We start from the raw sequence: 25269 nt of genomic DNA on the forward strand, positions 1-25269 counted from the left end.
GGTTAGGGTTAGAGTTATGGTTAGGGTTGGGTTAGGGTTGGGTTAGAGGGGTGCCCTTGGGAGTTGGGGGAAACCCTCCCCCAATAAACAATAAACACTAAAACGTTACATGAAGCTGGCCAATGCCGAAATACTTTAAATATTTCAGCGCTGGACAGATCCATGTAACATTTTAACGTGAAGCACGCTACATCGAATTTCATGCAAAAAATGTAAAGTGTTTATACAATGAAACTTTTCTCGATGAAAGGGTTTCGATGCATACTTTCCATTGTATGTATGGTAATTCGATGGAACAGTTGTCGTTGAATACGTTTCGATGCATTCCATTTTCGATGGAATGCATTCGATGCAAAGACCATAAGCCCTTTGGATCCACAGCTTAGAAGAGTGTTGTCTTAGTTTCTTTGAGCATTACACGTGTGCGGTGTGCTGGGATACTAATACTGTCCTCTTGTTGCATTGTTGCAATATTTCAGGGAATGTGATAGTTGCTTTGATCAGAGAGCATTTGTGATGCGTGGAATTACATTTCTTTTTCAGGTGCAGTTGTGATCTTTCCTGCCACCTATGTTCCCATTGCTGCCGTGGGAAGTTGATGACTTTGGTGAGAATAGAGATGGTGGAAGTATGTATTGTATGGGAATGGATGCACACATTTCATACATGGTGCACTTGATTCATAATGTTGGCTCGTGGCCTACAAAGCCGTTGAAGTGTAACGTGTGATGACTTACCTGTGAGAGATGCCCAACTTCAAGGTAGAAACAGATGATGAGCGCGTTCCACCCGACCCACAGCACCAACCACACGGCATACTGTAGGGAACACAACAGATAGAGGCATGAGAAGTCAAAGCGGTAAAGGTCCAGCAAAGCATGACCCACAGCACCAACCACACAGCATACTGTGGGGAACACAACAGATGGAGGCATGAAAAGGCCAAGAGGTGAAGGTCCAGCAAAGCATGTACCACAGCACGACTAACACAAGGGCATGCCGCCCGCCTCCTCATCTAACCGCATCCTGCTTACATGCTCTACATCTATGCCTCTACCCACATTCCAGGGAACGGTCTTCCCATCTGCCCCATCTGTCACATAATCAAACTGCTTCCCTCAGAAACCTTCTACAACCGTGTCTCTTCTGGCACATCACCGAGCTGTATCTCTTGGCAATGCACTGCAACAGTGCCTCTCCTACCATGAGATCTAGCACCTATCTCAAGGCACGTTCTACAGCTTTGCCCTTCTTAAAACTTAATACACCCCCCTCCCCACATCCCAAGTTCTACACCTGTGCCTCTTCTAGCATGGCAGCTACCCACATTCCTGGGTATGTTCTTCAACTCTGCCCTGCCCATCCGGCACATAATCGAACTGCATCCCTCAGAAACTGTCTACAACTGCACTTCTTCTTGCACATCACCAGCAACAGTGCCTCTCCTAGTGTGTGATCTACCATCATGTCTCAAGACATGTTCTGCAGCTGTGCCCTTCCTAAAACGTAATATACCCCACCTACAAGTTCTACACCTGTGCCTCTCCTAGCATGTCATCTACCTACATTCCAGGGTACGTTCTTGACCTTTGCCCCATCTGGCACGTAATATGCATCCCTCAGAAACCTTCTGCAAATGTGTCTCTTCTGGTACATCACCTACCATATCTTTCGGCAATGCGCTGCAACAGATGGGCCCATCATGCAACTTAATATACACCCATCCAAATCACAAGTCCTATACCAACACCTCTCTTGGCATGAGGGCCACCATCCCGTGGACACATTCGCTGCCTATTGTTCCCCTGGCATGTAATCTGCCTGTCTCCCTTGAGCAGCTTCTACACCTGTGCCTTTCCTGACATGTCATCTATCTGCATTCCTCTGACATGTTCTACACCTGCATGCCACTATGCATACCTCTTACATGCTCTACACCTGCGCTCCTCCTGCCACTTTACATACCTCTTACATGTTCTGCACCTTTTTACCACTCCTGCCACTTTACATACCTCCTGCATGTTCTATACCTGTGCCGCTCCTGCCACGCCACATACCTCTTGCATGTTCTACACCTGTGGCTTTTCTGGCACATCACCTACCTGCATCCCGCTAGCATGCTATTCACCATATAGATGTACTTGCGAGATTTAGATAGCATAGCACTGTGTGTATTAGCCACGTCATACATATGCACACTTTGGACAGGGGCATAATATCTATCAAAGTGATGGGGGCGGCTGTAAAAAGAAAGGGGGAGGATTTGGGACAGACCGGCCCCTTGCCTAGGCTTGCAGGCGTGGAGCAATACATGTACTGATCCTGCTCTGGTGAAGAGGCAAGACCCAGTCATTAAATCTCCACATTTTCAGAAAGATGACTCCCTCCCACCCCCAGAACGCATGAGGTGAGGGATGAGTGATGCTCGATCCTTGGGTTCTAAGCCCGGGAGAAAAAGCGAGATCCTATGGACATGAATTAGGCCTGTGATACAACGAAGACTGAGTGACTGCTAGTCAGTGCTGTGGGTAATGGGCGACACCCATAGATGCCACTGCCAACTTGCCTCAGCGACTCGTACACCACTTATAATGTGTGTCTTCCTTCTTGAGGGGCTCACAGGTCAGGTCCTTAGAACGTGAAAGCGGTAGCACCAACTTGACTTAAGGATTTCCGTCACTTGACATGTTTGCAGACATCAGTTGTGTGCCCATCATCTACCTCTCACACTGTCCTCCCACTAATGAACCCCCAGCTTTTCTTACAAAGCCACACATAGGTCCTGATTCACAGAAGCATTTTATAATGGCGCACTCCCCTTGGAAAGCGCTCTAGGAATCCGGCCCATAGCGAGGCCACCAAGAGTGCTATACAAGACCGCTTACATTACATTACATTACTTGCAACTGTTGTGTGCACCATTCAGTCATAATGTGATGGAGGCCACATTGTTGGGGCTGGAGAGGGTGAAAGGATGAATCAGATATCTGTGTAGCAGTCTTAAATTCCATAGGATTGCATTAGATGGCATGCTAAACACATCATTGGGTAACATGTGATTAATCTAACAGCTTGCTTGTCTTGACTAAACATGGAGAAAAGTGCAAACAAGTGCCAGTTGTGTCCCAAGGCTTCCTTCTCCGTTATAGCATTATTTTCACAAATACCCATTTGGTCTGGGCCCACCAACAAGGAAGATGGTCCTGGCTCCACCGATATATTTGAGATCTTGGCTCCCATGGTGACACCCACTCTTTTCCTGATCCGGGGTACGCATGAGATGCCCCCGACATACAGGAAGCTGAGGAGGCTCCATGAAAGCCAATGAGGCAAGAGTTGGGGGGAGCCAGGACTACTCAATTAAAGTGAATGCTGTCGCGAATATGGTGAAGAATTGAGCCCGAGCAGAAGTGATGGGGACTATTGTTATTGGAGGCCTTGCGAACAATAAGATAATACATCGGTCTCGGATAAGAGACATTGCACAGTAGTTTTTCATTTTGTCGGAATAAGAAGGTCGCACTTTAATAAGATGACAGCATATAAAGATGGCTGTGGGAAATTGATTTGGCTTTAATGAGATTCCGCGTTATGGATTACAAGTGCCCCCATTTTATTAGCTTTAAAGTACTGCACTTTGCAGAGGCTGGAATCCATCCAGTCCAGGGCTCTGAGGAGCGCTTATGCTTCTATCACTGGGAAAGCTTTGCACCGTTGAGAGATGAGCACCTGGGGGCTAAGAGCTGCGAATGGCACTCCTGCAAGTGGAGCAAAGCCAAGGCTATCTGGAGGAGGAGAAGGTGGAGGAGTGCGTCTCAGTGAGGGGTGAGCGGTAAGGGAACCCCAAACCAGAGGGCTACACGATTCCAAAGAAGGACAAGAGGCAAATGAAGCATTAGAGAAAGGAGCACGTGCCAGAGAGTGGCGGGAGATGAGGGACCTCCAAATGGAACAGGAATGTGCAACAGGCATAGGAGGGTTCTCGAATGGGAGAGGGGTATATGCTAGAGAGGAGAGAGGCATGAGGGACACCCAGAGGGACACAAGTGTGTACCAGGGGTATGCGGGTACTCCAGTGGGATAAGGGTACACATTAGAGAGAGGAGAGAGAAGAGGGACCCTCAAAGAGACAGGAGTGTGTACCAGTGATAGGAGAGTTCCCCAATAGGACCGGAGTACATGCTAGAGAATGGAGCGAGATAAGGGACACCCAAAGGGACAGGAGCGTGTACCAGGGATATGAGGTTCCCCAATGTAAGAGGGGCATATGCTAGAGAGGAGAGAGAGATGCGGGACAGCAAGAGGTACAGATGTGTGTACCAGGGATATGAGGGTTCCCCAATGGAAGAGGGACATAAACTAGAGAGGAGAGAGAGATGTGGTACACCGAGAGTGACAGGGGTGGGTATCAGGGATATGAGGGTTCTTCAGTGGGAGAAGTTTATATTTTAGAGGGGGAGCGAGATGAGGGACACCCAAAGGGACAGGAGCGTGTACAAGGGATATGAGGGTCCCCAATGGAAGAGGGGCATATGCTAGAGAGGAGAGAGAGATGCGGGACAGCAAGAGGTACAGAAGTGTGTACCAGGGATATGAGGGTTCCCCAATGGAAGAGGTTCATAAACTAGAGAGGAGAGAGAGATGCGGGACACCGAGAGGGACAGGAGCGTGTACCAGGGATATGAGGGTCCCCAATGGAAGAGGGGCATATGCTAGAGAGGAGAGAGAGATGCGGGACAGCAAGAGGTACAGATGTGTGTACCAGGGATATGAGGGTTCCCCAATGGAAGAGGGACATAAAATAGAGAGGAGAGAGAGAGGGATGCGGGACACCGAGAGGGACAGGGGTGTGTACCAGGGATATGAGGGTTCTTCAGTGGGAGAAGTTTATATTTTAGAGGGGGAGAGAGATGAGGGACACTCAAAGAGATTGAAGTGTGCAACAGGGAGATGAGGGATTACCAATGGGAGATCCGTACATGCTAGAGAGGAGAGAGACATAGAGAGGGAGATAAGAGATGCCCAAAAGGACAGGAGTGTATACCAGGGATTTGAGGGTTCCACAATGGGATCAGAGAACATGCTAGAGAGTGGCGAGAGATGAGGGACACCGAAAGGGACAGGAGTGTGTACCAGGGATTTTAAGGTTATCCCAGTGGGAGAAGAGTACATACGAGAGAGGGGAGAGAGATGAGTAACAAGCAAATATAATTACAGCGTGAAAGATAAGGAACGTCAAAAAAGAGGAGTGTGTCTCAGGGAAATGCAAGACTCCCTCCGCCACAATGGAGATGCAAGGACCCCAGACAATGACAGGACCCCCAAATGAAGAGAACTGAACCCTAGAGAGGGGTGAATGACGAGGAACCACAAACTGAGAGGAGTGCATATCATAGAAAGGCAGAATCCTCCTCCCCAACGCAGACAGGAGTACATCCCAGATAGATGAGACACCACAAAGGGAAGATACTGAATCCTACAGTCGAGACATGCTTGAGGCACAAGCAAAGGGAGAGGATTGCATCCTAGAGAGGTGAAGGAAGGGGGACCAAATAAAGTATAGAAACATATTCCAGATAAGGATAGCAGATGAAGGACCCCATAATGGAGAGGAATGCATCCCCGGTGGACAAGCGACCCCAAAGGAAAAGAGTGTGAACTAGAGAGAGGGGGGATAGACCAGAGAACCTGCAATGGGGAAGAATGTGTCCCAAACAGGGGGGATAGATTAAGGATCACCTAAAAGGGAAATGGAGGCAAGATCTGAATAGCCAAGGGTGGGTGGTGAGAACTCCCAAAGTTAGAGGAGCGTGCGCCTGCCAGAGAGAGATGTACAAATGGAGAGTTGGCCATCACAGACGATAGCAATACATTTGGGGTTGTCAAAGAGAGGGGGTTGTGTGCCAAAGAAGGGTGAGATATCGAATCCTCCAAAACTGGAGCAGATTCACTTTCAGTGATGCAAGAAACGGAAGACCCCAAACTGAGTGAAGTGCTGAACAAAAAGGGACAAGAGATGAGACCCGAAAGTCAAAGTGAGAAGAAAAAGTGAAAAAAATGACAAGTTCCAAAGATCAAGGGGTACATCCTAGAAAGGACTGCAAGATGGGTTGCTGTTCTTCTTCTCCTAAGCTCCCTGGTGCCCTTTAAAAATCACACATATCTCATTTTGATAGTGAGGATGAACACTCAGAATAATCAATGGCTGAGTCTGACATGCTGGTACTTGAACCTGGAAATCCAGGTTGCAAGCAGGGCTCTCTGTGACAAGCCCTTAACTCACTAAGCTATTTAACCCGTTAAGCCTCTAGCTATTCTGAATAAATCCAGAGAGAAGGAAAACGCATTGGAATCCTGTGAAATGGGAAAGACGTGCATGATGTCAAGATGCCAAGAAAAGACCAGCAGATGGTGAATCCTGCCAGGAGGGCATAAGATTAGAAACGCTGCGAAAATAACGAAAGATAAGTCAGAGAGAAAAAAAGAATAAACAGATTAATACGTGTGATGAAACCACCTACTTAGCATTCACACTACTACAAACCAACAGTGATCCCAAAAATAAAGGTGAAACAGGAACAGTCAGGAGATATATCTCCATTGCCTTTTCTGACAATGTGGGCCAAGGGTAGGCTATACTCTTAAGAGGGGTGCAAATCCGATAACAGTAGCCACCCAAAAAGCAATAGTACAACAGTCCAAAAATTTGGCCATCAAGATTATATAAATACACATAGGGCCTCATTACGAGTAGTGTGGAATGGGTTTAACGGCACCGGTAATGGTGCCAGCGCTGTTAAATCCACTCCGCACTATTAAGAGGTCCCCACGCGGGACCCGCTCTGGATGTCTGGTTTTTCCAGATGTCCATAGCGGGTTCCTCAAGGGAACCAGTGAACTAACAACGGGCCCGTAACTGACGGGCCCGTTGTTAGCTCCCTCCCCATTCCCATTCCCATTGAGCCCTATGGGGGCTCGAATGGGAATGGGGAAGGACCGGGCCCGGTTCCCTGAAAAAGGAATTACTGGGCCCTCCGAACTCGGAATGGCCCGGTAATTCCCCATTCAGGGAACCCGGACACGATTTTGGAGGCAGCCATGGCGCCATGGCTACCTCCAAAGTCATAATGGGGCCCATAAACACCACATGAAATAAACTGTACTATAAAAATACTACAAAAACCCAATTGTGCGGAAAGGACACAGAACATGCAGTATGAAGATGATGCAAGCAATAAGGTAATGTAGCAGGGGTGAAAGGTAAATAAATCACAACAATGTTACCAAAAGGATATATGTGGGTTGGGAAAATGCTCACATGGATGGCTTGTCAGTCTCTAGGGTCCCAAAAGTGGACAAAGGTGTCTGGGGCCTGCAATTGTACCGTTATCAGTTCATTGCGGTTGTATGGTGTGGAACCAGGCTTCTTAATCTTGTGCAATTGTGTCGAACCAGGTTTGGATTTGGTGTGGTGTGCATTTAAAGGCCCCAAACAGAAATCCCTTTCACCTGAACAGCAGCATTTAAACCCTGCAACCAAAAATGGCCCTGCTTTGCTTTCCCTGTCACATGAGTGGCAAGCATTTAAACACTGCAACCAAAAATGGCCCTGCTTTGCTTTCCCTGTCACATGAATGGCAAGAATTTAAACACTGCAACCAAAAACGGCCTGGGTTTTTCTTTTGTGCTTACATAAAATTAAATAACCATGTGGAAAATAGCCTACCCATCATCATCTAAAAAACATTAAAAGCAAAAACGGCCTGCACATGTGTTGCAAAGGAAAACGGCTTTAAAAAGCCACAATGGAAAATGATATCACTGCTCACACAGAAAATGTCAGGGAAACATGATGTGGGGTGTGACCAAAGCAAATGTATATTAGGTTTCAACCACAAAACTCCTGTAACCTGTGAAGAGACACTACTTCAGGAAAAACCGGTTCTGGCTGAGGCAGGAACTTCACAATGACAAGCCCTGCATCCAGTTGGATATCACACCTGTCCTCTAACAACCCTGCAATAAAATGTGATGCTGCAGGAGGCGTCATAATTCTCTGCTCTGCAGACATGATGGCAGGTATGCAGGGATTTCAAAGAAGGCAATCCTTGGCTAAAGCATGACAAAAAGGTGTGAGTCATTGTAGCACCCACTTCAAAGAGCAAACTGCCGATTTCAAAGGGACTCATAAAAAACCCTCTGATCACAGGCTGACCCAGGGGAGCAGATGGCTTTGGGGGATGAAGCGGCCCTCCCATATGTTGAACAAGACACTCCCAACTAATATTAAAAGATTGTTTTCGTTTTAGGCATTTTGCACAGCGATCAGACTAAGGATTTTTTGCATTTTATGCCATTTTGTATGTGATTTCCAGGTGGTTTTAAGGATATAAATTGCATTTACCTGGGACTCCGGGAACTGTAACAGCCAGTTAAATTAGGTTTCTGGCTGATCTGAACATGTGACAATGATGAGATTTGATGAAAAGGTGGAAATTGAAAATTGGGGGTATGCGTGATGAATTGCATGTTCATAACAATTATACATTTTATAAAAATGACAAAAATGTGCCACATGGTCATGCTACATTGTACGGATTTGGTGATCGGTTTATCTAATTCCCCATGGTTAAAAAAAAAACGAATATATGTTTCATATGGCAGTGGCTAGTACAATTATGAAGTTATGATACATAACTAGTTGTTGCCAAAAAGTTGTAAGGGGAACACAAAAAGGATAATAAATGGAAATAGACAGATGGTGCTCTCCTCCCCTGAACCAATCCTGACAGGGGGCGGAGAGAGGGATGGTAACTGTCCAATCTAAGTGGCAGGGATAATTACAGGGTACTCCCCCTAGATTGTAAAATTAGTGATGTCATTTCTGCTATATAAGGGGGACTGTACTAGGACTCAAGGCACACAAAAACTGGGGAGACAGGAGGAGGACGGAGAGAAGGCTGCTGAACCTTACCATCTTTGAGAGTGCAGTGACCAGACCACTTGCCCCATCTGTCCATATTGTCCTGAGATCCAGCTGGCTTTCCTGAATCCTAAACCAAGGCTTGCTATGTAAGTAGCATATAACCCCAGCCCTAAATTGCCTAAACCCTTCATTTTTGTAGTAGTACATCCAATATTTCCAAATGAAAAACCCAATTTCCCAGGTAGTCCAGTCATCTGCCTATAGAAGAATCTCGTTAGCATATCTCCATTAAAAAAAAAATGTCTGTGTAAATCCTTAGTATTTTTGTAAGTAAATCAATTAATTCCCCCATTGAAATTCACGGATCAAGATCGTTGCAATTCGAAATCAACAATCTTGTTCGTAGTGTTTTTATTTAATTGTTATAGTCATTAAAGTGTTGCCCAAAAAACAATTATTCCCATTATGAGCTGAAAACCGAATGTGTCCGTGCATTGTGTGCGTTAACCAAACAAATTCCTATTTGCATCTGTCAGTTTAAACCCCAACTGGTTTCATTAGTGTGAGCTATCCCTTTTGCCTAGAAATCTACCTGTTATGTGCCTCTGTCCTTGTCACTGAAAACCAATTTTTCTATTGTAAGCTAAACCCCTTCCCTGAGCTGGCTGTCATTGTAAGCCTCAGTGTAAACAAATTTCCATTTGACACTGCATTTTCCCTTTGCATTTGCTTTCTCCAAAACCTATTTTCCCACTTCATTTCTATTTTGCCCGTGTGTGCTGATTAATGTGCTCTAAAACTTTGCCTATCCCGTAAGTGTAAGCAATACAAATTTCCTTCTATTATGTCCCCTTGCAGTTATGAGAAATAACCAAAACCCCATTCTTCCCTTTTGCTCCAAAAATAGGGTTTCCCTTTCTTTGCTGGCTTCCCGTCTTGTGTAGGTTAGGCTTTACCCCAAATCCGGTTGCCCCCCATATATTGCTACTCCTTGCCACTGCCTTTCATTCAAAGGAATTAAGTCCAAATTGATGTTTGGGGGGTGAGTGTTGCAGGGGGGAGTGTTTAACTATAGGTGCTATCACTTTGTGGTAAATTGTTATTTTTCTGTTTTGCCATTAAAGACCTGAATTAACTGTAATAGTTTACCTTAACCTGGTTGTTTTGTAGAGATTATTGCATTTTGTGTTGCCATTTTGCTGCATTTTGATTATTTTGCTTTTTCATTAAATAATACATTAATAAATATCTTATTGATACACACCGGCCTGGTTCCTAGTCCATTGTGACAAGGGGCGTTTGTGGAGGTTGTGTGCGAGACCGGTTTGAGGCCTACTCAAAAAGAATCTGTAGTAGATCAAAAATAAAAAGCTTTTTATTGTGCGCCACATTCACTGTAGGGGAAAGAGTTGCCTAGCTGGCTTGTGCCGTGCAATATACCGTGACAGTGGTGAGTTGTGCTGATCCAGATGGGGAGTCAGTGATGAGTCACGTTGGAGATGCTGGTGGTTTGAGGTGCTGTATGAGATGAGGCAGTTCGAAGGCTTGCACAGCAGCAAGCTTCTTGTTTGAGCCGAAGCAGGTGAAGTGCTCAGCTAGTGTGATGCAGTGGTTCGACAAATGTGGCAAAGATGCTTCGAAGAAAGTGCTAAAATCAGCAGTGCAGGTTCTGGTGGTTTGAATGTGTTTGAGCACAGTTGACAATGGTTCAATGCAGGTTTGATGCTGTAGATTGCAGGAAAACAGCTGCTTTGCTGCTTTTGGTGGTGAGAGTTCCAATCCAGGGATAAAATTGATCCTTGTTCTCTTAAATCCCAACCCAGGGCAGGGTAGCTAGCTTGAGGAGTCCTACACCTTCAGTGAAGGGCCTCTGTACCAGTTCAGTTGGTAGAGAGGCAGGTCTTGCTCTAACAGCAGTTCAACCCCAATGTGCCATGGGGATGAGTAGGGAGCAGAGCTTGACTCTGCCTTGGGACACGTGTCTTCATATCTGTCGGAGAGCTATAGAGAGGACTGTTCTCCCACCAGGGTCCAGATTGATTCTTCCTGATGTCCTTCAAGGTCTAAAATTAAATAAACGAAGGAGTGGGAGACCCCTTCAAAATAAAGGAAAAGGCCACCTTGGATTGGATTAAGGCAAGCTTGATTTAAGGGGTGCATTCCATGTTAAGGCAACAAGTGATTGTTGCCTTCAGACAACATTGCCAAAGTGATTTGCTGTGCAAGAAGTGAACGAGAAAGAAAGGAAAGAGAAGCCCGCAGAAAACCAAGATGAGGGAATCCATCCTCCCTTCTGTTCTGCACTGCCTTGACTGTCTAAACGTACCCCCTTCACAAGCCTGCAACTTGAAATGATCTTTGGTGCGAGGTTGGTATATTTTTGAGGGTGTACCCTTTGAGTCCAAGTTCACAGGAATCCCCTGCTTGGCGGTTCCTGGGATGGAGATAGTTGTTATAAGACCTTACAAAGAATCAATGATAGGCAGAGTCTTGCAACTCATTGTCCTGCTGAGTGAGCAGGGACAGCAGTCTGCAGATGTTCTGACTCACAGTGTTGACATGCACATGCTACAAATCAGATGTGACATCCATAATTATCTGAACTTCCAATCACCATACCACAACCAAGGTATGGCTTATATTTCAAAATGATCCTGCCACCAGGCAGTAGCTGATCATAATTATTATGGTTTGGGTCAGAGGTGCATATTTAAATGCACCCTCGGTCTGCAGTGGCGGCTTTGCTCTCAGTTGCAACTGTGAAATAGGGCACCTTTGAGATCTGAACCTGCTTTGTGCCACTTGAGAGCAGGAGCTGCAGATCGGGAGACTGATGCAGCAGGACGAAGTAGTATGCTAGGCTTTTGCCATGGAGTTTAATGAAAGGGGTGTCTGATTAGCAGACCAACTTTTCTGAGATGGATTACCCACACCGTTGTATTATCGATTAAAAAAAAAAGCCACGGCTTTCCCGCCCTTGCCAGATGGCAATTCTTCACAAAAAAGCGAGAAATTAGAAAATGGCAAGAGGTAAGAAAAACTGATAATATAAGGTATGAGAAATTATAAGGAATGGGCAGAAGATGAAGACTCCTTACAAAACAGATAAGAGGTGCTGTCTCATGAGAAAAAGACATGGGCTAATGAGTCTCAGAAAAAGTTCAAGAATTGAGAAATTCTGCAAAGAGAAGAAGCAATGTGTGATCCTGAGGAAAGGGTAAGATATAGGGAATCCTAAGAAAGAAACCAGGCAAAATGATACTGGGAAACAAACAAGAGATACAGCTTCCTGAGAAAATGGACATGAAATATGGCACCTTGTGAAGAGAGGAGAAACATCTCAGAAGTCAGATATTAAGGAAAAGAGAACATGAATCCTGATAGACAGGCAGGAGAAGTTGAATCGGTCATAAATGGGCAAATGCTGAGCTACCCTATGAAAACAGCAACACATTAGGAACCTTGCTAAAAATGCAACAGTAAATGAGTCCTGAGAAACAAGGAAGAAAGGAAGAATCCTGAGAAAAGGGTCAATAGATGAGGAATGCCAGAAATGGGCAAAAATAGTCAACCGTAGGAAAAAGGCAAAAGACACTAAATGTTGAATGCAAAGCAAAGATGAGTGATGAGAAATGGTCCAGAAATGAGGAATCGGGTATACAAAGGCAAGAATAAGGAATTCTGGATAAAACGCAAGGGACCAAGTTTCTTAAAGAAGGCCACGAGATGAAAAACACAGAGAAAGGGGCATTAGATGAGGACTGTGACAATAGCAAAAGATGAGGGATATTGTGAAAAGGGCAAAAGGTGAGAGATATTGAGATAATGGGAAGAGGTCAGTAATTCTGAGAACAAGGCAAAGATGTGAGGAATGGCAAGAAAATTCCAAGAGACAATGAGGCCCGACAAGAGCGTATGATAAGCAATCCTGGAATTTCTCAATCCAAGGAAAAAAGGGCAACATATGAGCTATTCAAGAGGTGAAGACATTGTAAAATGTAGGTATAGACATACACACCTCCAAACAGAGGCTCCCCGATGAAAAATTGGATTAGGAGGTGTACGCAAAAGGAGAGAGAGATTCGATCACTCCTTCAGAATGAGAGTACATTTTGTCATTGCCCAGAGAGGGGCAGGAGAGCAGATTTATTTGATCAGGAGGAAGTGTGGATATATCCCAAGATGGAGGGAGAGAGGGGGAAACCCCAACCAGAAATGAGCAGCACAATCCCCATAGAAAGAAGTAGAACCATTAACATGCCAGAGGGTAGGAGAACAAAGGACTTTCCTAGAAGGAGATAAAACAATGGACTTCCACAGTAGCAATCGAGAAAGGACCAATCATCCAAATGGATGAAGAATATAAACAGTGGACCAAACATTTCAGTGTGGGGAAGAAGGTGACCACAGGTATAGTTGAGCGACAAGGACCTACAATCACGAGACCCCATCAGGAGGTGGGATGTGATGACCTTCAATTAAGAAACGGGGGACAGGGACTCCCCAATGTGAGGGGTCAGCAATGTGAGACTCACAACTGTATTGAGTTTTCTCAGGATTTTCCATTTTATTACACACAAAATAATAACAGGAATCCTAACTAAACCTCCTCTACCAGGGGATTCCCTGCTTATTCTAAGATCTATGGGAAAACCTCCTAGCATTCACAAAACTACCCCTCACCGTAAACAATATAAATATTCAAACAACATAAATGTAATATAAATAAAAGGTTAATGAACACCTAGTGTCTTGGACGATGTCTCGTGGTCCTGGTAGGATCTTGCCGCCACAAGAATGTTGGAGAGTCAGTTTTCTCCAAGTAACAAAAAGTCTCAACCAAAGTCTTGAAAATTTCCAAAGAGCCAAAAGGTTCACACAAATCAAACCCACTGGTCAAGGTATCTTCTTTGTTTGGTGAAAGAAATACTTCCTTACAGATCCACAAAGAACTAACAGCACCAATGGAGTTTCTTGGATGTCTTCCTTCCAAGAAAGAATAGATGAAGTTGACAAAAGTATCTTCTCCCACTTTGACAACAACTTCTTCACTTGTAGATTCTGCAGTGTCTTAAGTACAATTGTCAGGATGGTCTTGCTAACTGTGAGAACAGGTTCTTTGGCCCCACAGTTAGCTTCAACCGTACTGACAACCACAATCGTGATACTGCTATTACAACTTCTACTGCTCTGCAATGTGCTGCTACAACCGCAACTTCAAAATTGGGCACTGCTACAAGACATTTTCTACCTCTGCAGGTTTGCAAGACACTCTTCCTTCTATCTCCTAAGGAAGGCCAGCCTTGCTGCCTGTCTTGCAGCTATCATAGATTCTGCTTTGGGCTTCTAGACTCCCTCTAATTCTCCAGTCTTTGCCCTGAAGATGTAAAACAATTTTGGTGAACAAGTAACCAGCTCCCTTTCCCAGCTTTATATACACCTTGTCTTCAGTAGTTACCCAAAGTGGTTGTGCCACTCTCCCAGCTTTGGATGAAAACTACTGGGTAACCATGCCTTCATCAACTTCAAAACACCAGTGTATAGTTCTTATATTAAGGGACTTGGCTTTCATAGAGATCCCTCTATGGACTTGGGTAGTGCTTATTCTAGCTTTGGCTTCTACTGCTTCTTTATTCTGCTGCTTCAGCCTTTGATGTGTTGCAGGATGCGTATTTCTAATGGAAACCCAAAAAACCAAATTAAGCACACAAAATTGCATTGTATTGAACTTCTACTTCAAAGAGAGACGATGTCCCACCTTTCAGTCAGCAATAAGCCTCCAAGACATCTGGAAACATTGTCTCATGCTTGCAGTCCCTTTAACAATACTTGCAAATCTTCAGGAAAGTCAGTTTCTCTTCAATGTGGCTACAGGCAGAGTTCTCTGCGTTAACCGGAGCCACACGCCCACTCGGCAACAAAGTATTTCTGCTCTTAGGGAAAGAAAGGCTTTTCATCACACGCGAGCATTTCAGGTAATCGTGTGTTACTTTCCCACTAGTAAAAAGACTCCCCACTTCTACGGTTGATTTCTACTCGCTCATAACTCGAAGCAAATACAATCAAAAGCTGGCTACAGTGACCGGCAAAGAACTTCCGCTTCTCAGGAGTGCAGAGCTTTCTTTTCCGACTCCCAATTATAAAGATTGCGGGCTACGGTGGCTTCCCGACTGCTGCTTCTCCTGTTACTACTGCGGGCACTTTTGGGATCCACACCCCTCTTCTGCTCAGGTGTCTCCAATCCGACCTCATTAAGGGAGAGCTTCCCACTCTCCAGTTTCCCTCGACTTCACTCTGCACACGGGCCTTAGGAACAATTGCAACTTCAGCTCTGCATACACCGCAATGAGGCACAACAGGAAAGACAGCCTGCTGCTTTCTTTTCTCTCCAGTGCTGCAACAGCTATTCAGGGTTCATGAGCACAGGACCAAATTGGAGTTTTCAATTCGAATTTGCCTGTCTACTTCGGTGTCCCTGTTGTGGTCACACTTCCTTGTGGTCAGCTGGCTAAGTGCTCTGCCTGTTCTGCTTCTATGATTTCCACCCTTCCAGGTTCTGTTGCAGCCTCTTTCTGCTGCTTCTCTCACTGGCAGCCTTTTATGCCCCTCAGACGGGTTGATTAGGTTCAGGTGCAGGCCCTTATGCTTAATTGCCTGACCTTGTTTAGAGCCATTAGACTTGTCTGCCTGACCTGGACTCCTACCTGCCTCTTTTGTCCTCTTCATCTTCACAGTCCCTGAGGGATTATGGGACTTGTTTGATTTAGAAACATTTCATTTCTCTACTTTTTCAAAGGATCTGAAAACGTTTTTTCTTCCCGAGATTTTAATAAGGGAAGAATTATAAGGTTTAACCCTTTCAGAGACAGAAGGGACAGAAAAGGTTACATGTTCATTGCTCCTGTTGGAATACTTTTGATCTTGTGGAGGATATGAGAACAGATATGTATACAAGCTTGGTTTCTTGGGTTTAACACAAAGTGTGGTCACTCTGTCAGGTTTTACCTTTTTATCCTTAATAGAGGATCGAGATGTACCAAAATGGCAATAAGCCAAGTCCACTTTTAAATTTGGGTTAACAGTATCCCTCTTTAACGAGAAATGCGTTGTCTCCATTGTGCAATTTCCCCACTTCTGTGGCCCTGGTCTCCATCCAGGTGATCCTTACCCAGTGCACCACCCCCAGGATTGGCCTTCTCCTTGCCACCTGGGATGAAACTCTAGATAGGGATTTAGTGGGGGATCTGCAGGATTCTCCACACCAAGTAAGAGGTAGGAGATGAGGAAAGCCCTGGCAGAGATTGAAGACATGCAAAAGCCAGGATGGGGGAAGTCAATGACACCACATTATGAGGTGAGAGACAAGGAGTCTCTAACAAGAGGTGGTAGAACAGGACACATGATGAGGAGAGGGTTAACAAAGGCAATCCAAAAAAGGCAGGAGAAGAGGCCATTCTAGGAAGAGGACTCCCCTGGAGAGAGTGTGCACATCAGGTGGAGATGGAGACAAGGTCCCCAAGTGGAGTTGGGAGATGAGGAGTCACCGATAGAATGAGGACATTCTAGTAAACGATTGAGGTCGAGAACATCCAAGGATGGGAAGGAATTGAAGGACATCATTGGAAAGGATAGAACACCACGAGACTCTTCAGGAAGGCGTAAAAGAGAGGAACTCCCCAGTAAGCAGTGGAAGAAAAGAGCATGGGATGGGCGACATGGAGACGTTGAAAGTGTTATATGTGCAATCCCATCAGGAGGATAGAAAGGAGTACACTTCCCAGGAGGGGTCGGGGGAGGAGTAGGGAGACCAACACACCAGGGTCAAGGAGACACCCCTGGGGGAAACATCACAGCCTCTAGACAGACAAAGCAAAGACAGGATCCTACAAAATCCAGGGTCTAAGAATTCATGCCAAAGTTTTAATCCCAAAAGGAATTTCCATTGCAAGGCATTTTGGTCATTCCTTTCACATAGGCGAGAAACCTTCACTGTTGTATACAAGGGAGAATGTGTATTTTGGCAAGAGCTGGCCAAAGTCAGGGTGGCCATTCAGGAAGACTGCAGCAGAGGGACAGCTGTGTGAGGGTCAGAGTATACATGAACCCCCCCAGAATACATCATTGCAATGCTGGGATTTATTCTTTATTTATTTATTTAAATAAAAGGCTACTACGGGCCGTGAAATGCAGTACTTGTATTTATTCAATGTTCTACCTTTTACATTTTGAACAAACGTCCGTGCCTTACTTCCTTACATTTCTAGTGAGCAGAGTCTCCATCTATTCCTCCCCGGCAGCCTCCAGGGCTGGGAGGGGGGGCTGCAGCGTATGGACATACACATAATTTCAACAACATTCCAGGGGTGGCGGATGTGACAACACTCCACCGATGACATCAGAGGAAGTGGCAAGACAGCACTCTTGAGTTTGGTAGCATCACTTCGGTAAACAAAACGTACAAGAAGTGAAAACTAATAAAATAACACATAGTTTCATAAGCAGGCATAATGTTTCTTCATTTAGCATCGATGTACCAGAGTCTTACGTGGATAGGTGATGCACTGTTATGCCAGTGACATACTCTAATGGCAGATGCAAGCATCATCTGCAAGGAACAGCCTCCTATGCCCAGGTGCTGCCAAGAGCGCTTCCTTTGCACAGGTACAGCCTGATCTGCACCTAAAGCCCCTCTTACCTGAAAAGGTTGTGCCTTGACGTCTGGGGGTCGAGGAGGCTGGTGCACAATGGCACTTTAAAGAGCTTTAAGACGGGCTGATGTTAGTACCCACATTAACAATTCGATGCATCAAGCTCAGAAGGATGAAGGGCTGTGGTGACATCATGTGACTGCAGGTTGCACACATGTCTCTGAGGTAAAGGCTTAACTCAACGAGCTATCTATCCATCCATCTGCTGTGAAAAGCTGAACTGCTTCCCCAAAGCGTGCTTTTATGTGGTTTACGCGTATCCCAGTTATTTTAAGTTTATGAATTTTCATTGACTATTTGTTATTCTAGCAGATTAAAAATAACTTTCACATCTAGAACACGCGCACACACTAAACCAATATATAACTGGAAAAAAGATCCTGACACCTCCAGTTGTCCCATGGCAGGTGTGAATAGTTTATCCAATCTTTGATTTATTTCTTGGCCTTCTGGAATGGTAAATGCAATTTCATTTTCTATATTACAAATGCAATGTTTCGGTGTGAACATGCAAAGAATAAAACAAGCCTGCCACAACAGGCGACTCCTTTGTCGATACAGTCTGAAGCATTTTTTTCCAAAATCCAAGAGCGGGCGCATTAATTGTGATGTTCTTTAATTGTTAAGTTAACATATGAGGATACAAGTGCCCCCATCACCAAACTCCGGGTGATACATTGACACAGTCCGCTGCGTTCTCCAGAGGTTGGAGGAACAGGAGCTTCACAGAAATGAAATGACACACTTGAAACCGTACATGTTGCTGCTTACCACCGCCATGAACTGGCTGCCTTCCATTTCCCCCCCAAAAAAACCAAAACAATCGCTTGCCTGTCTAATGGAATCCAGATGTTACCTCATGGCATACCCCCTATGACCCCACACCCCAGAGCAACACAAGTCTGAAGGCCGCTCACAGGGCCTTTTTGACCAGGGGTAGCAGAGACACTTGCAGGGGTAGCACGAAGGAGGCCATGCTAAGCAGCTACTACAATCCATGCCCCCCGACGAGCCTCCTATGACTCCCAGGAATATGAATGAAGTGCAGTGAGTTGTGTTCAGCTAGGCAGCAATTTTCCAACTCAATGCTCGTTATTGTCATGGTGTCTTGAGGTGACAGCTGTCTCAGTGGGGGACCAGAATACCCTCAGAGAAGCACCCTAGAGTGGAGGGTGAGCAAGGCTGACGGTGGCCGTCCGCGTCCCAGGGGGGCCAGTGGTGGTGTGAGATTGATCATCATTGTGGTGGGTGAGAGCAGTCTCTGGGTCTTTAGGCGGAGGTGGGCGGCAGAGTTGGAGGGGGCCCAGGCTTCAGGGCATTCTGTGACCTGCGGGTGTCAATGTTGGTAGGTCGTGGTTTGCAGAAGACCTATTATAAAGCCTCAGGTGTGGCAGTGGTAGAACCATTCCAAGGACTGTGAGGGGGTATAGTTATATAGGGTGCATAGGATAAATCAAAGAGATGCTCGGGGCAACTACTGAAAAGGCTGCTTTTCACTCTTCTTCTGCCGATACCCAACACTCTATCAAGTGCTGCCGGTCACCCTCCTCGGCCCACCCCTCACTTGCCCCACTGACATATACAGACGTATCGTATTCTGTCTCCGTCACTCCTTCCCTCTCCTTCTCCTTCTCCTTCATGGAGGCTCTCTTTTCCCTGCTCGCCCCCACCACGTTAGGAAACAGGGGTGATGAATGAGAACTTCACTCTTTGCCCTGAGGGCCAGGGGTTCCTGGAGGTATAAACGTTTAGAAGACAGAAAGAGTTCCCTGGAGTATGAATGGGACTGAAGAGATGCGGAAGTTGCATCTCCTGTAATGGTGGCCAGCCTACATCCTACCCCAAGTTTTAGAGTCTATGCATCCAACAGAGAATAGCCGAACCCTCTCCTGGCATAGCTTGCCCCATCTGGGAGAGATTTGGAGGCCCAGTGGGAGATGGCTTAACCGCTGAGGACATGGTAGGCCCTCTCAACAACTTTGCTCAGAGCCTAGGGACAGTCTAGTCAGGTAATGAATAATGCAGGTGTAGTTATGCAGTGGAGCCATAAGAAACAGGTGGTACTATTACTAGATTGCTTAGTACCCAATGGTACTCAAATCCCCTGTGGATAGCCACTTATGAACCTAGAATTCAGTGCAGAAAGGCCTGCGGTCATCGCCTGCCTGCTCCATGTCACCACTCTATTCCCAGCTGGTGCCTACCAGTACCTGAAGTTCCCCAGCTGCTGCCTACCAGTGCCTGAAGCTCCCCAGCCGCTCTCACCAGCTGCTGTCTACCAGTACCTGAAGTTCACCTGCCACTCTCCCCCAGCTGCTGCCTACCAGTGCCTGAAGCTCCCCAGCTGCTGCCTACCAGTACCTGAAGTTCCCCAGCCACTCTCCCCCAGCTGCTGCCTACCAGTGCCTGAAGCTCCCCAGCCACTCTCCCCAGCTGCTTCCTACCAGTGCCTGAAGCTCCCCAGCCACTCTCCCCAGCTGCTGCCTACCAGTGCGTGAAGCTCCCCAGCCACTCTCCCCAGCTGGTGCCTACCAGTGCCTGAGGTTCCCCAGCTGCTGCCTACCAGTGCGTGAAGCTCCCCAGCCACTCTCCCCAGCTGCTTCCTACCAGTGCCTGAAGCTCCCCAGCCACTCTCCCCAGCTGCTGCCTACCAGTGCGTGAAGCTCCCCAGCCACTCTCCCCAGCTGGTGCCTACCAGTGCCTGAGGTTCCCCAGCCACTCTCCCCAGCTGCTGCCTACCAGTCCCTGAGGTTCCCCAGCCACTCTCCCCAGCTGCTGCCTACCAGTGCCTGAGGTTCCCCAGCCACTCTCCCCAGCTGCTGCCTACCAGTGCCTGAGGTTCCCCAGCCACTCTCCCCAGCTGCTGCCTACCAGTGCCTGAAGTTCCCCAGCCACTCTCCCCAGCTGCTGCCTACCAGTGCCTGAAGTTCCCCAGCCACTCTCCCCCAGCTGCTGCCTACCAGTGCCAAAAATTCCCCAGCCACTCTCCCCAGCTTCCGCCTACCAGCGCCTGAGGTTCCCCAGCCACTCTCCCCCAGCTGCTGCCTACCAGTACCTGAAGCTCCCCAGCCACTCTCCCCCAGCTGTGCATGCCCCCAACCCCCACCTCTCATGAGGCAGAGAGTTTCATAAGGACACTGATTGACCATTGTTCCAGTCATCTGTAATTTATTAATCAACAAATCAATGTCAAGTCCCTCTTAGAGATAATTATTTGCATCTATGCAAAGTCTTTCAGATCTGCCGCAGCTCTTCGGGAGCTTTTCTTTGCAAGTCTCCCCCCCCCCCCCAACCCCACTCCACGTGGACCTTTCTGTCGCATTCCTTGTAGCTGCACACCTACTCTCCTGGCTTCACACTCTTGAATCAAACCATTCCTGTTGTCCCAGAGGAGCCAACTCCTGTGTTTGTGGATTATTTGAATCTTAATTCCTTCCAAAGGAACAGTGCTCTGCTACTTCGGCAGCTGGCAGTGTTTCTTAGAGAGATTTCTGGGTGACCTTACCATATATTTTCCAGGTTTGGATGGGTCTTGAGAACCTTTTAGCCAAAGGTAGTGCACCTCCTCCTGGATGGGCATCCATCAAGCTTTACTTATTTTCCTACACTTCTAACCTCTTCTAAAAGCGATTGCGCTCTCAGACTGCTTAACACCTCTTAACTTCCAATGCATGTCCTGAAATCTTAGCACCTCACGTGCCCTTTAAGACCATTTGACACTTCTTTTAACATCTGCTCCTCTTGGCTTCTCGGTACCTTCTGTGACAGGCGCGCCTTTCGCCTGCTCAGCAACTCACATGGTAAGTCCTTTGCGTGGCTTCACAGAACCTAATGTGAGAAGTATTCCTCATGCCTCATCAGGCCCCTCATTTGGAAAGTTCCCCTCTTAGCTTCACCATCCCTCTTCGTGCAAGGCTGCTCTGCTCGGTTTCTCTGCAACTCTTGGGGCAAGTAATCTCTTCTCCGTTTCTCTGCACCTCTTGGGGTAAGCACTCTCTTCAGCTGTACAGCCCATCAGGTGGCCACTGCTCTGCTCGGTTTCTCTGCACCTCTTTGGGCAAGTACTCTCTTCACCTGTACAGCCCATCAGATGGCCGCTGCTCTGCTCGGTTTCGCTGCACCTCTCGTGGCAAGCACTCTCTTCACCTGTACAGCCCATCAGGTGACCGCTGCGCTGCATGGTTTCTCTGCACCTCTTGGGCAAGCACTCACTTCACCTGTACAGCCATGAGGTGGCCACTGCTCTGCTCGGTTTCTCTGCACCTCTCATGGCAAACACTCTCTTCACCTGTACAGCCCATCAGGTGGCCACTGATCTGCTCGGTTTCTCTGCACCTCTTTGGGCAAGTACTCTCTTCACCTGTACAGCCCATCAGATGGCCGCTGCTCTGCTCGGTTTCTCTGCACCTCTCGTGGCAAGCACTCTCTTCACCTGTAAAGCCCATCAGGTGGCCGCTGCTCGGCTCGGTTTCTCTGCACCTCTGGGGGCAAGCACTCTCTTCACCTGTACAGCCCATCAGGTGGCCGCTGCTCGGCTCGGTTTCTCTGCACCTCTCGTGGCAAGCACTCTCTTCACCTGTACAGCCCATCAGGTGGCCACTGCTCTGCTCGGTTTCTCTGCACCTCTCGTGGCAAGCACTCTCTTCACCTGTACAGCCCACCAGGTGGCCGCTGCTCTGCTTGGTTTCACTGCACCTCTTGGGCAAGCACTCACTTCACCTGTACAGCCCATCAGGTGGCCGCTGCTCGGCTCGGTTTCTCTGCACCTCTTTGGGCAAGTACTCTCTTCACCTGTACAGCCCATCAGATGGCCGCTGCTCTGCTCGGTTTCTCTGCACCTCTCATGGCAAGCACTCTCTTCACCTGTACAGCCCATCAAGTGGCCGCTGCTCTGCACGGTTTCTCTGCACCTCTTGGGCAAGCACTCACTTCACCTGGGCCACTGCTCTGCTCGGTTTCTCTGCACCTCTCGTGGTAAGCACTCTCTTCACCTGTACAGCCCATCAGGTGGCCACTGCTCTGCTCGGTTTCTCTGCACCTCTTTGGGCAAGTACTCTCTTCACCTGTACAGCCCATCAGCTGGCCGCTGCTCGGCTCAGTTTCTCTGCACCTCTCGTGGCAAGCACTGTCTTCACCTGTACAGCCCAACAGGTGGCCACTGCTCGGCTCGGTTTCTCTGCACCTCTCGTGACAAGCACTCTCTTCACCTGTACAGCCCATCAGATGGCCACTGCTCAGCTCGGTTTCTCTGCACCTCTCGTGGCAAGCACTCTCTTCACCTGTACAGCCCATCAGGTGGCCGCTGCTCTGCTGGGTTTCTCTGCACCTCTTGGGCAAGCACTCACTTCACCTGTACAGCGCATCAGGTGGCCACTGCTCTGCTCGGTTTCTCTGAACCTCTCGTGGTAAGCACTCACTTCACCTGTACAGCCATCAGGTGGCCACTGCTCTGCTCGGTTTCTCTGCACCTCTCGTGGCAAGCACTCACTTCACCTGTACAGCCCATCAGGTGGCCACTGCTCTGCTCGGTTTCTCTGCACCTCTTTGGGCAAGTACTCTCTTCACCTGTACAGTCCATCAGGTGGCCACTGCTCCGCTCAGTTTCTCTGCACCTCTTGGGGCAAGCACTCTCTTCATCTGTACAGCCCATCAGGTGGCCGCTGCTCGGCTCGGTTTCTCTGCACCTCTTTGGGAAAGTACTCTCTTCACCTGTACAGCCCATTGGATGGCCGCTGCTCTGCTCGGTTTCTCTGCACCTCTCGTGGCAAGCACTCTCTTCACCTGTACAGCCCATCAGGTGGCCGCTGCTCTGCACGGTTTCTCTGCACCTCTTGGGCAAGCACTCACTTCACTTGTACAGCCATCGGGTGGCCACTGCTCTGCTCGCTTTCTCTGCACCTCTCGTGGCAAGCACTCTCTTCACCTGTACAGCCCATCAGGTGGCCACTGCTCTGCTCGGTTTCTCTGCACCTCTTTGGGCAAGTACTCTCTTCACCTGTACAGCCCATCAGATGGCCGCTGCTCTGCTCGGTTTCTCTGCACCTCTCGTGGCAAGCACTCTCTTCACCAGTATAGCCGATCAGGTGGCTGCTGCTCGGCTCGGTTTCTCTGCACCTCTCGTGGCAAGCACTCACTTCACCTCTACAGCCCATCAGGTGGCCACTGCTCCGCTTGGTTTCTCTGCACCTCTTGGGCAAGCACTCTCTTCACCTGTACAGCCCATCAGGTGGCCACTGCTCTGCTCGGTTTCTCTGCACCTCTCGTGGCAAGCACTCTCTTCACCTGTACAGCCCATCAGGTGGCCGCTGCTCGGCTCGGTTTCTCTGCACCACTTGGGCAAGCACTCACTTCACCTGCACAGCGCATCAGGTGGCCACTGCTCTGCTCGGTTTCTCTGCACCTCTCGTGGTAAGCACTCACTTCACCTGTACAGCCCATCAGGTGGCCGTTGCTCTGCTTGGTTTCTCTGCACCTCTCGTGGTAAGCACTCACTTCACCTGTACAGCTCATCAGGTGGCCGCTGCTCTGCTTGGTTTCTCTGCACCTCTTGGGCAAGCACTCACTTCACCTGTACAGCACATCAGGTGGCCACTGCTCTGCTCGGTTTCTCTGCACCTCTCGTGGTAAGCCCTGACTTCACCTGTACAGCCATCAGGTGGCCACTGCTCTGCTCGGTTTCTCTGCACCTCTCGTGGCAAGCACTCTCTTCACCTGTACAGCCCATCAGTTGGGCACTGCTCTGCTCGGTTTCTCTGCACCTCTTGGGCAAGCATTCTCTTCACCTGTACAGCCCATCAGATGGCCACTGCTCTGCTCGGTTTCTCTGCACCTCTTGGGCAAGCACTCTCTTCACCTGTACAGCCCATCAGGTAGCCATTGCTCCGCTCGGTTTCTCTGCACCCCTTGTGGCAAGCACTCTCTTCACCTGTACAGCCCATCAGGTAGCCACTGCTCGGCTCGGTTTCTCTGCACCTCTTGGGGCAAGCACTCTCTTCACCTGTACAGCCCATCAGGTGGCCACTGCTCCGCTCGGTTTCTCTGCACCTCTTGGGCAAGCACTCTCTTCACCTGTACAGCCCATCAGGTGGCCACTGCTCCGCTCGGTTTCTCTGCACCCCTTGTGGCAAGCACTCTCTTCACCTGTACAGCCCATCAGTGGCCACTGCTCCGCTAGGTTTCTCTGCACCTCTTCGGGCAAGCACTCTCTTCACCTGTACAGCCCATCAGGTGGCCACTGCTCTGCTCGTTTTCTCTGCACCTCTTGGGCAAGCACTCTCTTCACCTGTACAGCCCATCAGGTAGCCATTGCTGCGCTCGGTTTCTCTGCACCCCTTGTGGCAAGCACTCTCTTCACCTGTACAGCCCATCAGGTAGCCACTGCTCGGCTCGGTTTCTCTGCACCTCTTGGGGCAAGCACTCTCTTCACCTGTACAGCCCATCAGGTGGCCACTGCTCCGCTCGGTTTCTCTGCACCTCTTGGGGCAAGCACTCTCTTCACCTGTACAGCCCATCAGTGGCCACTGCTCCGCTCGGTTTCTCTGCACCTCTTGGGGCAAGCACTCTCTTCACCTGTACAGCCCATCAGGTGGCCGCTGCTCCGCTTGGTTTCTCTGCACCTCTTGTGGCAAGCACTTG

The 25269-nt window shown here is 48.1% G+C and overlaps 1 protein-coding gene across 1 annotated transcript in view; it reads right to left on the reverse strand.

The window, feature by feature from the left end:
* Positions 1-25269, reverse strand: part of NKAIN1 (sodium/potassium transporting ATPase interacting 1) — a 536625-nt gene that overhangs the window by 111964 nt on the left and 399392 nt on the right. The window contains exon 3 of the mRNA XM_069623039.1: positions 738-818. Within this exon, the coding sequence (XP_069479140.1) occupies positions 738-818 (81 nt within the window). The remainder of the gene's footprint in view (positions 1-737; positions 819-25269) is intronic.

The sequence above is a fragment of the Ambystoma mexicanum genome, chromosome 11 (assembly GCF_040938575.1).
Source record: "Ambystoma mexicanum isolate Mex_15411 chromosome 11, UKY_AmexF1_1, whole genome shotgun sequence".
In the NCBI taxonomy this organism is placed as follows: Eukaryota; Metazoa; Chordata; class Amphibia; order Caudata; family Ambystomatidae; genus Ambystoma; species Ambystoma mexicanum.